Source organism: Ruditapes philippinarum, unplaced genomic scaffold, assembly GCF_026571515.1.
Source record: "Ruditapes philippinarum isolate M1 unplaced genomic scaffold, ASM2657151v2 ctg2952_1_1_1_1, whole genome shotgun sequence".
NCBI classification, from domain to species: domain Eukaryota; kingdom Metazoa; phylum Mollusca; class Bivalvia; order Venerida; family Veneridae; genus Ruditapes; species Ruditapes philippinarum.
In genome coordinates this window covers 81,882-97,140 of record NW_026863626.1, presented here as the reverse complement: position 1 = coordinate 97,140, position 15,259 = coordinate 81,882, and the positions used below count along the sequence as shown (strand labels likewise).

The following is a 15,259-nucleotide window of genomic DNA, read 5'->3' as shown; positions in this document are numbered from 1 at the left end:
TTCTTCAGGCCGTTAACATATAATTTCACCGCGGCCGAGGGGTTTGCGCGCTCGCTCATTAAGCGAGAGGTCTAGAGTAAGGCAACTCATTTTTTTTCAAATAAACATTGAATTGAATATCAGTGTTGCAATTAGTCTTATAGCCAATTTACTACAATTAAAACGCTGGAAAGCATTGGTGGCACTATACAAAAACAAATTGGTTTATAATCTCACAACCTTCACTTTTCTGACATTCTGAGACCCAAACAAATGCAGCGCCTTCTGTGCTTTGATTAGTCTTGCTACAAGTTGACACTGTATCCCTGATACACTTTTTAAATTAGCAGACGCTAAATCCTAGAACACAGGAAAGTTAATTGTTTTAAAAATCCTATAACATTTAACCGCGTTACAGCATGTACAATCAACCTGTTTCCGACGAGAGGATATTGTTTACCAGCTGTGACATGCGACCAGGAACCAATAATCAATGGAAAACATCGCAGGTATGTAAACACGACTTATTTTTGTCCCAAGAATGTCTCCTGTATATCTGGTGATAACATCTACATCTGAGAATTGTACACAGACAGGATCGTGTAATCTAATGCATTAAGGTAAGTAAATAATATATTTATATTGATCTTTATTACGACTTAATCTGTTACCAAATCTAATCTTGGAAAAAGTGAGTTATCTGTAAAGGTTTTTTTGTTCTTTACAAAAAGGAGAACAGAAGAAACAGCTTCCTTTTATCAACATTCATAGATTATGAATCAATATCATGCATGACAGAATCTTATAGATAACTAAATCAATCGATTTGCACCAGTAAAGTAATATGTATAAAAACCATAACATTTCTTCAAAAATATTGGCGCTTTGCGTTATTTGCCATCATGATGTATAGTTTTGGTTTGTTGGTAAAGATATGGAAGATATTTAGAAACACTCAAGAAAACTTGAACGTAAATTGCACCATTTTAAAGTCCATTTTCTGGAACGTATGTGTTTTGTGTCATATTAAAATAAACAAGCTCGTGAGTGTTCGAACCCAATATCCCCAGTTTAAGTGATAAATAGCTTAAATAAGTTAGATAAGTTATTCCACCCCGCGCATCTCTTTCTGAGACTAAAGTGTCTGTTTGAAACATTCAGTATGTTGAATTTTACCCCGAAAAGACATGGTGTCTGTCTATTTTCAGATAAATCTTGTTTTGATATAGACTTGGTCCGCTTTTTATTACGTCTGCTTTCCTCGTTCCGCACGAGACAAATAATCCGTCTGTTATATTAAGAGAAATACGGGGTTAACTTTTTTTAATTCCCACTTATTTATACTGAGTGCGCCTTTTTTTAGAGATACTGATATGGAAACTTTGGAGTTATGCCAGTACGCCGTGCACTTGCGTTTCTTTACATCCATCATGTTTTTTTTTTTTAATCTAAATATATATCAATGATAAAGTACTGAATAAAGACCTGTCTTTGAAAACGCTAATCTATCTTTTTATAGGGTATTTTGGTTTATATACAATCTGTTTGAGAAGTTAATATTAATTTTAAGGCGATGATCAGGTATTTTATCTCGACAATAATTTTAATGAAAAAAATAATGTTTGTCGGATTTACGCAACAACAACCGGGGCTAGTATCTCCCATTACAGACAATGCATCTAACAAACCGTCTAATTTTAAAGTTTGAAAGTAGAATAGTAAGGTAGAGATGTTGCAAATTTTAGATAACCTAAGATGACAACGTGTCCGTTGGATTAGAATTTTACAATGAGAAAGGGTGGGTCGTCCTATTGCAGTCCTTTAAAGTAGATTCGTTAACAACGTTAAAAAGATAACGTCTATTCAATATAATGAATGCTACACATAAAGTTATATTTCCATTTTTCTTAGGCTTTTCCTTCTACATATACAAGATTTTTTTTCTTTTAATCGTCATATTTTTTAAGACTTTTTCGTGCTCCAGTTAGGAAATCTGATATTTGTAGTGTTTGTGAATAGGTAGATTAAAACCATTAAGGAAAACAATACAGTTTATATTTGTAACATAGATCAATGCTGAATGAACAGATGTTAATATGTGTGTATATATATGGATATATGAATTAAATACAGTATGTGTGTATGAGAAAATATATCGGTTGATATTATACTATGAGACTTTAAAATATGCCACGTCACGAAAATAGCTTACACTGCACTGTAGTGAATTCCTTATTAAAATTATAAAAGGGAGTAACCTAGAAAAGTATTGATAAAAGTTGATAAATAGACTAAAGTGAGACGGAAAATTAAAACTGTTTATATCTTTGGATTTCTAATAAGCCACACATAGGTTTAGATAACGTGATGTTATTGTCCGGAAACAAATTATTTTAAGTGCAGGATAGAAAAAGGGATCTAACGTAACCTATAGAACGTCTAGTATTGGTAGAGGATATATTTGAAGTATAATGTTGGAAATACACTGTTTGGATTTTGGAGTTATCAAAACACATTGATATATATCAAAGGTCGGGTAGATATGTAGTTGTTGTTATTGTGTTCAATTAAAGTAATATTCATGATGTTATAACAAAAAATAAAAATATTACATTTCACAACAACAACAACAACAACAATAATAATAATAATAATAATAATAATAATAATAATAATAATAATAATAATAATAATAATTAAAAACGTGTAAATATAGGTAAGATAAACGTGAACTCAAAATTTTTAGAGTTTCAGCTGTCATTTATTCGTCTTATGAAATTTTAGTATTGTCACTTTAACAATGTTATTAACCCTTAATTAACATACAGGGACCAAACGTGACCTGACCAGCCTTTGCCACCAGTATAGAGTCAGGGCCAGCTTGCACTTACTTGCACTCAGCCGGGCTGTAATATTTTTTTTTTGTATTTTGTATTTTCAAATTGAAATCCAATGAGAGGACTGTTCGAAAATTCAAAACTTAGAAAATCGATTAACAATTATTCAGCAGGTCAAGGATTAAATTATGTCTGATTAAAGTGATGCTACGTTACTGTCAATGATATTCCTATCGATTATAACTTGAATTGCCGACCATTTATGACGCACTATTGATAACCAGAAACCTTGATTGCTAGTTTTATTGCTTTTATTAGATGACCGATATAAAAATAAGCTGTTAAGGATAGAGGAAGGCACTGGCTGAGTTAGGACTTAAACATAGGTATGATTAATTTCGTCTTTAAGTATTGTATTATCTTTTAAAAAAACAAAACAATTCTTTTAAAGTATGTTTCATTTATCGATCTGATCTACTTTATAAAATACATTTTACTCTATTAATTGTTTCAAATTAAGTAATTTTCACAAGATGTACAGGAATATCAAAACTATAGTTAAACTTCGATTGCTCAAACTCGGATCGATCTAATACCAAGTAATAAAAAACTTGTTAAGACCAAACATGAACTTTCATCGGTAAAACATTATACAGTTATATCATAATTATGTGATTTGGGAACAGTCAAACTGTTAGCCCGAGGTGTTCCCAAATCACATATGAAATAACTGTATAATATCACTTCTTTTTTCGTCCTTTTGCAAAACAGCAAATTCACGTGTAAAAAATATTCCTTACTATGAATATTAAGATCAATGTAATCCGGGAATTAGATGCACTGTTTTATTAAATCGAAACCTTACTATTTATTTCAGGCGCCTGCAATGTCCCTTTCATGGAAATGAATAAATAACAATGACCAGCAAACATAAAGACAGGAAGGTATTTCTATTATTTTGCTCCATTACTAATATAGTCTAAAGTGTTTTCATTAGAGGGCTATAGATTATCGTCTTATATCGTTATTTTCTCTTGCACATACCAATACACAAACATTATATTTCGATGCAGTTGAAAGTGAACAAAACTCCAACTACATGTACGAGGGGTGATCCAGAAATAACCGGACTGGGCGCATAACTTAGAAACTGACAAAGAGAAAATCCCGAAAAAAATATCTGACATTAATTTCAATGTTTAATGCATGACTCCTGAAAATTTCAATGCATTATGGCAACAAACAACACTCATATACATAGAAACACACTATATATTCCGCGTGTGCGGGGCTGTCATCCAATAAACGTTGACGACGTTGACGTCACCCTAAGGTTATTCTGTCATTTTTCTAGGTAATCACCGTTTACATCCACACACTTCTGACTTACTCGCCGATACCATTAAGAAACTTGTGTTCTTGATACTATCTTTCCAGGAGATGACTGTGCTTTCATTTCATAAGTTTTTGTAGGTGGATAACCAAGTTTGCAATAAAATTTAATAATTTTGCGCTGTTCTGGATACTGATGTGACGCCACTGTCAAGACACTAGCGGAGATGATGTCCGGTTTGTTGTTTGATAGAGGAAAACGTTATGACATTGAAACTTTGATAAAAAGACGTCAATGACGTCATGTCAAACTGACGTTAATTGACTCCAAAATGCAAAGTCCGAAAGATGTTCAAAATAAGCTATAAAATTGCAATTTGTGAAAGAAAAATGACTTCCCCCGCTCTTGCGCTAGTGTGTTTCCATGACTACGCCTAAAACAACGGAACCCATCTGAAGAATAATATTTTAATTTCCAACAGAATCAGTTTATATTGAATTATGTTTGGTACAGACTTCATGCAAAAATCGCAAAGAATAAATATTTTAGAGAGTAAGTGTGGTTATTTCTGGATCACCCCTCGTATTATAGAGGAATCGATTACGTTGGGCGTTTCATAAAAATACTAATTTATTTTTTTATCTTTTCTTTTTCAACAGCAACCTAACGCGTTATCTTCCCAAAAATTAATAAAAACAATCTGCACCAGTTACTTACCTTTATCATAACAGTGGCATGGCATAGTTTCTGTTGAGAGGGGGGGGGATTGAATGAAATGGTTATTCTAAAGGATAAGAGCTAAAATGACTGAACAAGTATTTATAATATTTCAAAATTTAAAACCTGCCTTAATCAGTCCTTTGATTTTTGTCTGTCGTTGCCTTCTTTGCAGATGAAAAGAATCGAAGAGGAAGGTCAAGAAAATGGAATCCGGCTGCACAGAACAAATTGTGATTCGTTATATAGATGGTCAATGTGGCGGATGTATCTGAACGAGGAATTATCTCGCGTGATCACCGCGAGACAAGACAATCATGACTACTCACATTCTCTAACTAGTATTACTGCGCCCTATATCAGACATCCAGACGGACTGAAACATGGCAATCACATGAAAAGACTGTACAGACGAAATATAAGTCACTCAGGTACCAGTGGAGATATACTGCCGGACAATGTGTATCTTGTGTACGGTTTACCGCGGGTCTCTTTAAGTAAACGTATTCCGGAAGGTGTTCAAAAGTTACACGACTCTATTCATGAACTAGATCTTCTGCAAATGCAACGAGAAAAACGGTCCGAAGACCTTATTGGTACAGACGAACAAATTTCTAAACTATTTGACTTTGTATCGTCTAATGAAATTGACCATAGCAATCAGCAAAGCGATAAACGTCATGACCAAACTGAAGTATACCAACATGACAACAATGCTAATGTTAATGATACTAATCGACTTGTACAAAATCAAAATGTTACCAATACAAATGACGGTGATACAGTTGAGATTGACGTTCTTTCAAATGGCAATACAAAAACTGAAGATGGGCGCAATATCAATTTAACAACAAAAAGTGACAGACATATTCCACCAGTTAGTAAAAGTCGTCTGTTTTGGGAAAGGTTGGCAAATAAAAAAACAGAAATAATCGATATGGAAAATGACAAAGCAGGCGTGAAAGAAAATAATGAATATACCGTTATTTCAGACGAAATTCTCCAAAAACAACAGAAGCTTTTGAAGAAGCCTCTTCCGAAACGAACAAGTAGAGACCTTTGGCGCACATTGAGAGAAAGGAAAGGACAGAGATATTACAACTCCGCGAGATGAGTTCTGGCCAGACCAACGAGCAAAGAAATATCACAAATCCAGTGAGAAGACGTGAGAGTAGGACAAGTCAACTTTGGGGCTTTATTTTTCATAAAAAGAAAGAACTGGTCCATATGAAACGTGGACATAAGGTACCAAGTAGCGATGTTTCAAAAACACAAAATGGACACGTAAAGAAGGAACAAATGGCGGTTTCGAACGAGTCCAAAGTAAATATTTCACCGCGTAACTTTGAAGATTCGTTTCAAAAAGAACTAGCAGAGAAATTGAGAAGACGACGTGACAATATGCTACCTGCATCTGATAATTCATGATATATAAGTAACAATGTTGTCTTTGTAACTAATATATGTAACTATGTGTAAAATAATGTCTTCCTTTAAACCTTCTGAGTGTTATTTATGAATAGTATCATATTTGTTACTGTAATGGAAGGTTGACTTAATTCATTCTCCAACAGTATTCCGTAGGTCTACAGTATTTCTAAAATAATCAATGTGATTAACTTGCTATATCACATTTAATATGTTCATAATTTTCCTATTTTTTTAAAGTTTTATTTCAGTATTTAAGTTTTATAGTTTATTGAAGATAATAGAATTATCGGATGTTCTAATAAAGCATATCCAAATGTTGTTTGGTGAAAAACGTAAAAAGAAACATATAATTTAATATTTGGTAAAAGTTCAAGCAACGTAATTTTAGAAGTATTTCGTACCGAAATTGCATCCAAGAAGATAAAAAAATTATATGTGGCAAAGCACAAGAAAAAAAAGAAAGAAAAAAAATAATTAAACGATTAATTAATGAGAATAGAACAAAGGCTAAATTGTCGCAGTTCGTGCCGAAATCGATGCAAAATGCAGTCCCTTTACTCTGGCAATGGAAAAAGTAACGACTATCAGACAAAGTATTATACTCGCACAACTGTGATTCTAGGACTTTATTATGACCTTCTAAAGAAATCTGTCCAGGAATACAGGCTTTAAACTTAACACACAACATTCGTGCCAAGCATGCTTATGTCAGTACTGAAATTTTGTAGCGGAGTTCAAAGCAAAAGTATAAAATTGCTCGAAACAGTCAATCAAACAGTTATTGAATCATAACTTATCACCGTTTCGCTTTAAAGCACATTGAGTAAGGCTTGAGTTAAATTGCTGTATAAGTAAGTAAATTGTGATGATGAATTTTGATGATGCAGAAAAAAAGAAAAGAAAAGAAAAACAACAACTGGACATGGCTTCCATAGATTTCAACATAATGTTTACTGCAGTTAATTATCTGAATGTATTCCAACAAAAAATATTCCAAACATGATTTCCATATTACAAGAAAATTGATGCACATGTTTCGTAACAATTGTGAAAAAATGCAAAAAAGATCTGGATACACTATTGGCTGAACCTAATAGTTTGTTTCAGTCTCGACAAAGTGAAAATTATGGCTTTCGTACTTACTTTCGTACTTGAACATGGACAATTTACGATTTTTGTACTCGTGGAAACTGTCAAAAGACGCTAAAAAGTTACCCTTGGAATCATCAACATCGATGACTTTGGAGGTGTTCATATAAGAAATTAGAAAATATCATTCAAGACATGATGATAAAGATATAGGATTTCAACCACTTCCGTTTATAATTGTTAAATATCTGACCGTTCGGTTTTATGTTTCATTTTCTACCTCACTATTTCACCGGGCATATTTTGTCAGTAACTGCAAGTCTGTCTTTCCCACTAGCATTTCAGATACATGTTTACAATACTTGTACACCATTATTTTTAACTCTTCTATCTGGCAAAACAAGTTTACAACATTATAAATTTCTAGTAAACTTTAGCTCACATCAACAACATTTATCATCTTGGTTTCGACTTTTTACCATCGTTCTTCGTACTTTTCATCATCCAAACGGTACTCTGTAGTTTTGCTACGCATCCAAATGAATAATTACATGTTTTAGAAAGAGATCGAATGTCGAAAATAGGAAAACACTTCCGTGAGGTAGAATATTTATATACCACATATCTCTAGCACTGCAAGGTTCTATATCGTTCATCCTATTTCTTTATTTCAGTTGACATACATGTAGAATGCATCTCAAATGGACTGAGAAATTTATATCAAGCAAAGAAAAAAACAACAAAAAAATTTTGCTCAAAAGCAATGAAAATACAGAAATAAATTGATAATTTCTACAAAATTCTACCTTTCCAAATAAGTAACACTATATTTTTTATTTTGATCTATGTCTATCATTTATGAAAGCACAACAAAAGCTCTTATCTACGGAAGAGCATTAGTGCCAGGTGTATGTTTTTTATTAACTCGAAATTTCGAGTTACTAACTCGAAATTTCGACTTACTAACTCGAAATTTCGAGTAACTTATCTCGAAATTTCGAGTTACTAACTCGAAATTTCGACTTACTAACTCGAAATTTCGAGTTACTTATCTCGAAATTTCGAGTTACTAACTCGAAATTTCGACTTACTAACTCGAAATTTCGACTTACTAACTCGAAATTTCGACTTATTAACTCGAAATTTCGAGTTACTAACTCGAAATTTCGAGTTACTTATCTCGAAATTTCGAGTTAGTAACTCGAAATTTCGACTTACTAACTCGAAATTTCGACTTACATTGCACGACTTTCATTGGTTGCCGGTGAAAGCAAGGATTGAATTCAAGATACTTTCTTTCTTGTGTAGCTGTTGCACATTGACAGAGCACCTTTAACATTTATTTAACAGAACAATTTTATAGGGTCAAATTGTCCGCATATACTGAACATATCCTTCGCTTTTTTGTGGAGGGGGGGGGTGTAAAATCACACTTTCCACATTTCTGTGTTAACCGGGTGTTTCTTTTTCTTAAGCACACATACAACCATCATGTGGAGAAACAACAAGTCCAAAACCCACCCTATTGTAAACTGTGCAATATCATGTGTTAAATAAGTTTTAATTGGCGTGTATACGCCAGTTAGTCTGTCACGTTTCTTTATACTAATAATGTTTTTGTAACATTATTCATTATTTACTAATACTTTGATATTGTGTTGATAAAAGTTGATAAAAGTGATACTTGTTGTTATATATATGTTGGGAATAATATAAAAGCATCCGATTTTACAAGAAATATAGTCAGTCCAACAATTTTGACAAAAGCCTCAGCACGCCCTATTTTGGCCACGCCGCGATACTTTCCTCAGATGTCACACACGTGAAGTATAGGATCGTTTTTTTACAGTGATGAGAAGAATATGATTAGTGAAAAGATATGTTCGAACAGATGGGATACAATACAACGTCTGAAGAACGCCTGAACGTACAAATTAAAGGAAGCCTTGTTTTTTTTTAGGTCGGGTGTGTACATGCCATTACTAAGTTTAAGTTAAATTTCAATAGTTTTTGTCCAGGCACCCGTTTCTCCATCTCCATCGTTCAAAGGCACTGCCTACTATATCTTATACCATCTAACTAATAACTTTGGCCATTCTTGTAATGTTAATAAGTCGAAATTTCGAGTTACTAAGTCGAAATTTCGAGATAAGTAACTCGAAATTTCGAGTTAGTAAGTCGAAATTTCGAGTTACTAAGTCGAAATTTCGAGATAAGTAACTCGAAATTTCGAGTTAGTAAGTCGAAATTTCGAGTTACTAAGTCGAAATTTCGAGTTAGTAAGTCGAAATTTCGAGTTAGTAACTCGAAATTTCGAGATAAGTAAGTCGAAATTTCGAGTTAGTAAGTCGAAATTTCGAGTTAGTAAGTCGAAATTTCGAGATAAGTAACTCGAAATTTCGAGTTAGTAAGTCGAAATTTCGAGTTAGTAACTCGAAATTTCGAGATAAGTAAGTCGAAATTTCGAGTTAGTAACTCGAAATTTCGAGTTAATAAAAAACATACACCTGGCACTAATGCTCTTCCGTATGTTAGTACTATTTAAACTACAGAATATTTTAAATGTAACATAGGTACAAGACAAGGGGACGTAACAAGTACGATTATGTTTAACCTGTATATAAATGAGTTATCTCCCTTTCTGCGTAATAAGGGACATCGCGGTATATTCATTTTGGATCAAATTCTCGATATTATATGCATTCTTTTCGCTGATGATGTTGCCTATCCGGTATATCATGATTAATCAATGGTTCTTTTCTTTGTTTTCTTTCTAAAGATTGGCAAGTGTCACACTTAGTGATGTAATCTTTTATTTGCGATGTCATATTGAATCTTCAGCAGTTGCTTGTTTAATTCGTGCTTGTTTTTGAGGAGACACCGCTAGATAATCTGACATATCAGTGGATTCGATTTCTTTCTCGTAATCTGAAAGTAATACTTCTTCAAGTGATGTAGCTTTGTCCTTGGTCAGATATGCTCTTGATAGTGTATCCGCAATATACATATGTTTGCCTTTCTTATAACGAATCTCATAGTCATATGTTCCTAATTTTAGAAACATTCTTTGTAATCGTTTTGGTGCCTTGTACAAACTTTTCTTACAAATAATTTCCAATGCTTTATGGTCATTTTCAACAATAACTTTTCTTCCATATGTAAATTGATGAAATTTGGTCATTCCGTACAGGATACTTAATAGTTCCTTTTCAATCATTGCATAATTCCTTTCTGCATTTGTTAAACTACGGCTTGCATATGCTACAGGCTGACCTTTCTGTAGGAGTACACAACCAAGACCGGCTTCTGAGGAATCCGTTTGAAGAGTAACTTCAGACTCTGGGTCAAAATATCGTAGTACAGGAGCATCGCACACTGCCTGTTTTAGCGTGTCAAACGCTTCATCATGGACTTCTGTCCACTGAAATACTGCATCTTTATGCGTCAATTGTCTTAACGGCTCACATAGTTCACTTAGTTTATCTAAGAACTTCGTTAAGTAGTTAACGAGGCCTAAACACGTTGTACAGCTTTCTTGTCTGTGGGTCTTGGGATGATCATAATTGCATCTACTTTAGACGGGTCAGGTTTCACCCCTGTGTCTGTCAGCAAATGTCCTACAAACGACATCTCGGTTTTGTGCAACTGAAATTTTTCTTTATTTAGCTTAATATTTCTCTCTTGGCATCTTTCTAGTAGTTCCACTACGTTGTTGTCATGATCGCACAATGCTTCTTCGTAAGTTTTACCCTTTCCATAAATGATTATGTCGTCTGCGATCGCTTTTATACCCGGTAACCCTTCCAAATTCCTTTCCAGGTATTGTTGAAAGTACTCTGGTGCTGGTGAAATACCAAATGGCATAACAAGCCAACGATATCGTCCAAATGGCGTTTCAAATGTTGTCAAATAGCTTGACTGTTCATCTAGCTCCACATGATGAAAAGCATTTTTAACATCGCATTTTGAAAATACTTTTGCAGAATTCAGTTCAGACAATACATCTTCAACCACTGGTAGCAGAAAATGATTTCTTTTCAAAGCAGTGTTCAAAATTTTTGGATCTATACATATTCTAAGCGCATTTGATCTTTTCTTCACAATTACTAAACTTGATATCCAGTCTGTTGGAGTGTTAACTTTTGCTATTTTGCCCTTGTTCTCAAGTTTTATTAGTTCTTTTTTAAGTTTTTCTTTCATTGCAATCGGAACCCTTCTGAGTGGCATTTTCACAGGTTTCACTGTATCATCAAATTCCAAGTGTAGTTTTCCCCGAAATCGTCCTTCGCCCTCAAATACCGACGAATATCTCGTTTCAATTTCTTCCATAGTTAATTTAGAGTTCTTATCAACACTGACGGGACAAATGTTATGATATTGTATCTTAATTAAATCCATTTTCTGAATTGCCTCAGATCCTAATAACGGAACAGCCGTATCATTTTCAATTACGATAAACCGCACCTCGTATCGTTTTCTTGTCCTGGGATTTTTCAAAACTAATTTGCACGTACCACAAGCTTTCATTTTTGATTTGTCATACATTGATAACGTAATGTTAGTTTTCTCCATTCTCAGTCTGGCACGTACAACCTAGGTAAAATATTTGCCGTAGCTCCGCTGTCTAATTGAAATCTTACAGTTTTGTTTTACAATGGAACTTGAAGTGCTGTCCATCGGCCCCGGCTTTTATAAAGGAAGCAATGCTATGTACCTGTTAATCGGTTTTAATGGTCATGCCAGTGTCAACGGCAACAACTGAACTACTGTCTAGGCCTCATAAATGTTAGTAAATGCTGAGTAGACAAGTTTTTGCAAACCAACGAAATAGACGTCTAGTCTTGCGTTTGTTTGTGTTTTAATTTACTGAATACGGGAGATTTGTTGCTATAAAATCAGTTTGAAGGTCGCAAAATAACAAATTTTTGGTTTATACAGAATTTATTTATTTTAGTTCGATTGTGTAGAAAGCTATAAGCTTATAGAGACACTTTCGAATCCGTTCCTGAAACCAACCAGTACTGAGCAATGAGTGTAAAGTTTCTTGCTCAAGGAAACAACGACTTGACCCTGACGGGGTTTGAACCCATGCGGCTAGCGATCATGAGATTACAAATTTTTGCTAAAAAAAATCGATTATAAAGATAAAAAAGACTTTAGGTATATGTAACGTACTTGTTCATTTTACATAAATTTTATAATATGACAGACTTTAAGTGAGACAAAATTTAAACTTAACACTCATAACCCAAAGTTTGTATAATAAGATTATCAAATTTTGTAATATAAGATAAGCGTAACATGTTACGATACCAAATATACTGGATTGCTTTTGTGAAAGTTTTCATATAAACGAACAATAGTGAATTGAAAACCAATTTAATATTTAACAGTTTTATTTACTTTTTATACTTAAGAATTGTAAGAACACAAATGAAATTTCACAAATGTAAGGCTTAAGAAGAATTGACATACAATAGGTTATGTATATAAAGTAAGAAGCTTACAGAAAACTGTCTACAGTAAAGTAGAAAATATCGATTAAAAGTTTAGATTCTATTATGTGCAATTGTTCGATGAAAATTTGTATATTAGAATACAAATATACAGACAATTATATACGTTTGCTCTACGTTTACGTATAATTATTATGTTCATGGCCACAAAACCGATCCGCCACTGTTGATTTAATCCAACTCTAGTCTAAAAACTTCCTACTGTTTTATTGTGTAGTCAACTTCTATGATATTCGAAGAAAGATTTATAATCCCAATTTTCTAAAATAATCACCAACTTTCATAATTTCCAGATTGCAAACATCACTTTTCACTCGTGCATCATGAACGCCGACTATCAACAACGTTGACGTTTTACACACGGTACAACCGTCATCGCCGTCAGTTGCGTAAATTCCGTTCTTACCGTCTGAGAACCGTACCATGTAATGTCGATTCTGAATAGTTATACCGTCCTTGAAAACAGTGTCGTTATTTTTCAATCCCTCCGCTATGTTATAAACCTCGTTTTCGAAAAGATAGAATTTGTCACTAGCAACAATTGGTCTTCTGGTTCTAAAGTCATAGATTGCAGCTTTGCAAGGTGTCGATTCAATTAAGTTGTCTTGTATATAATTATCCCATATTTTCAGTAAATATTCCTCTCTAAGCGTGACGTCATGTCTCATTGCCACTTCCATGTTGCCAATAGAAATAAAACTCCAACAAACACTTTCTATTACTTTCCACGCAAAAAAAATGTCTTATCACCTGTATTAATTTATATTAAGCATCCACTGTTTTTTTTTAAATTGTTATTTTTTTTAAAACATACTCGCTATATAACACTATTGACTGTCCAAGGTACAGTATGTATTTATGTATTTAGAAAAAAAAAGATTCAATATCAGAGGTATTAAAATATTTACGAAGCCGATTATCGATTTTACAATTCAATTAATTCTGTCCCTGTTATTATTCCGTTAAAGAATAAATATAACTGAACAGCGGTAGATAAAATAGCCGATAATCTTGTGTTAGATAAATTAATATTCTTCCAAACCGGGTACTTAATTTTTGTCCAATCATTTCTTTTATCAGTTGATTTTTTTGTATTTAAGGTTGTTAGGCACCGTCGGTTACAATTTATGCTAGTCTTGCTGGATATTGTTAAAACTCAAGTTAAATTAAATTTAAAGTGAATTGTATAACAATGTCATTTAATTGAATTTATTGTACATAACGTCAATATAGCCTTTATTTGCTATCAAAGTATTGTCTGGTATAGGAAGGCAATTATTGATATAATTTAAAGGATTTTTTTTCTAATATTTTGTAATAAATAGAGAAATTGAATCCATTTAATTAAAAAAAAACAACATAAAAACAATCAATTCAATTTTAACCCAGTTTATAAAAATGCTTGTCAAGAACATAATTATGATCCGTGTCACAATGATTTTGTCTGTCGTACTTATATTATAAAGTAATTCATAATTTAAGCAAATTTTATATTTTACAGTTTTTTTCAGAAATTTATAATAACTAAAACAGTACGTCTTCTTGTTTCAATGTCCGAGTCACTTAAAGACCATGTGACACAAATTTTTTATGGTTTTAAATCATAAATTTAATGCTCAAATGCAAATTTTTCAATATAGTAAGTTCCAAAAAGCATTATTTGTAAAGATATTACCGAATTTACATTTCATGTTAATAAAGGGAGGTAATTAGAAGTTTATATTTCATAAAGTCATAGTCAATTTTTTCAACAAGAAATGAATGCATATATTTTAATAATTACATATAATGTTGACAAATATTTACAGTACATATTTTAAATTTTCTTCGATGTTTGAAAATTGTTTTACAAGCATCATTATATACATAATTATATATATTTCACTTAAGTGTGGTAAAATCCTTAATAAAACATACAGGATCTTTAAAGTGAGATTAAGGAGAATAAAGTAATTCTGACTAAAGCCATCCCACCAAAAACCCACTACTATACCAGTCTAGTTAAAACATATTTATTTTATAACAATTTCAGTGCATTTGTAAACGAGTGCTTGCATCTGATTTTAAACACTTTTAAGTCGGTTTACTTGGTCTAATCCAGTACTGTTGAGACATTGAGAAGCCGACTGGTAGTTAACAAAAAGGATTTTACAACGTAAAATGAATACCAACTTTCCGTCCTGGTGTCCCAAGAACCTTAACAGCTGTCCATGTGGTCTTTTTATAAATTCATTTAACTTGTTTATTTATAGTGTTAAGTGCCGACCATTTACCTAGCTTTTAAAAACTACTTGGTTATTGTACGTTCAACACGATTTTGCTTAAGAACTGCGTTCAAATTAAATGATAATTTATAC

At 32.8% G+C, this 15,259-nt stretch overlaps 2 protein-coding genes across 4 annotated transcripts; one reads left to right on the top strand and one right to left on the bottom strand.

Annotated features, from left to right (window-relative positions):
- Nucleotides 1-369: 369 nt before the first annotated feature.
- LOC132722750 (uncharacterized) lies at nt 370-6,445 on the top strand. Of its 3 annotated transcripts, none has more exons than XM_060707293.1 (4): nt 370-488; nt 3,135-3,202; nt 3,694-3,760; nt 5,042-6,445. In XM_060707293.1, the coding sequence occupies exons 3-4, from the start codon at nt 3,734-3,736 to the stop codon at nt 5,978-5,980; spliced, it is 966 nt and encodes a 321-aa protein (XP_060563276.1). In that variant the 5' UTR covers nt 370-488; nt 3,135-3,202; nt 3,694-3,733; the 3' UTR covers nt 5,981-6,445. The 3 variants fall into 3 exon arrangements, with proteins under 3 accessions (XP_060563276.1, XP_060563274.1, XP_060563275.1); XM_060707291.1 differs by having other exon boundaries at nt 446-599; XM_060707292.1 differs by lacking the exon at nt 370-488 and adding an exon at nt 2,013-2,510.
- Nucleotides 6,446-12,749: 6,304 nt separating this feature from the next.
- LOC132722748 (profilin-1-like) lies at nt 12,750-13,924 on the bottom strand. The gene has a single exon (XM_060707290.1). It carries the CDS (start codon nt 13,580-13,582, stop codon nt 13,148-13,150), a length of 435 nt encoding a protein of 144 aa, XP_060563273.1. The 5' UTR covers nt 13,583-13,924; the 3' UTR covers nt 12,750-13,147.
- Nucleotides 13,925-15,259: the final 1,335 nt, after the last annotated feature.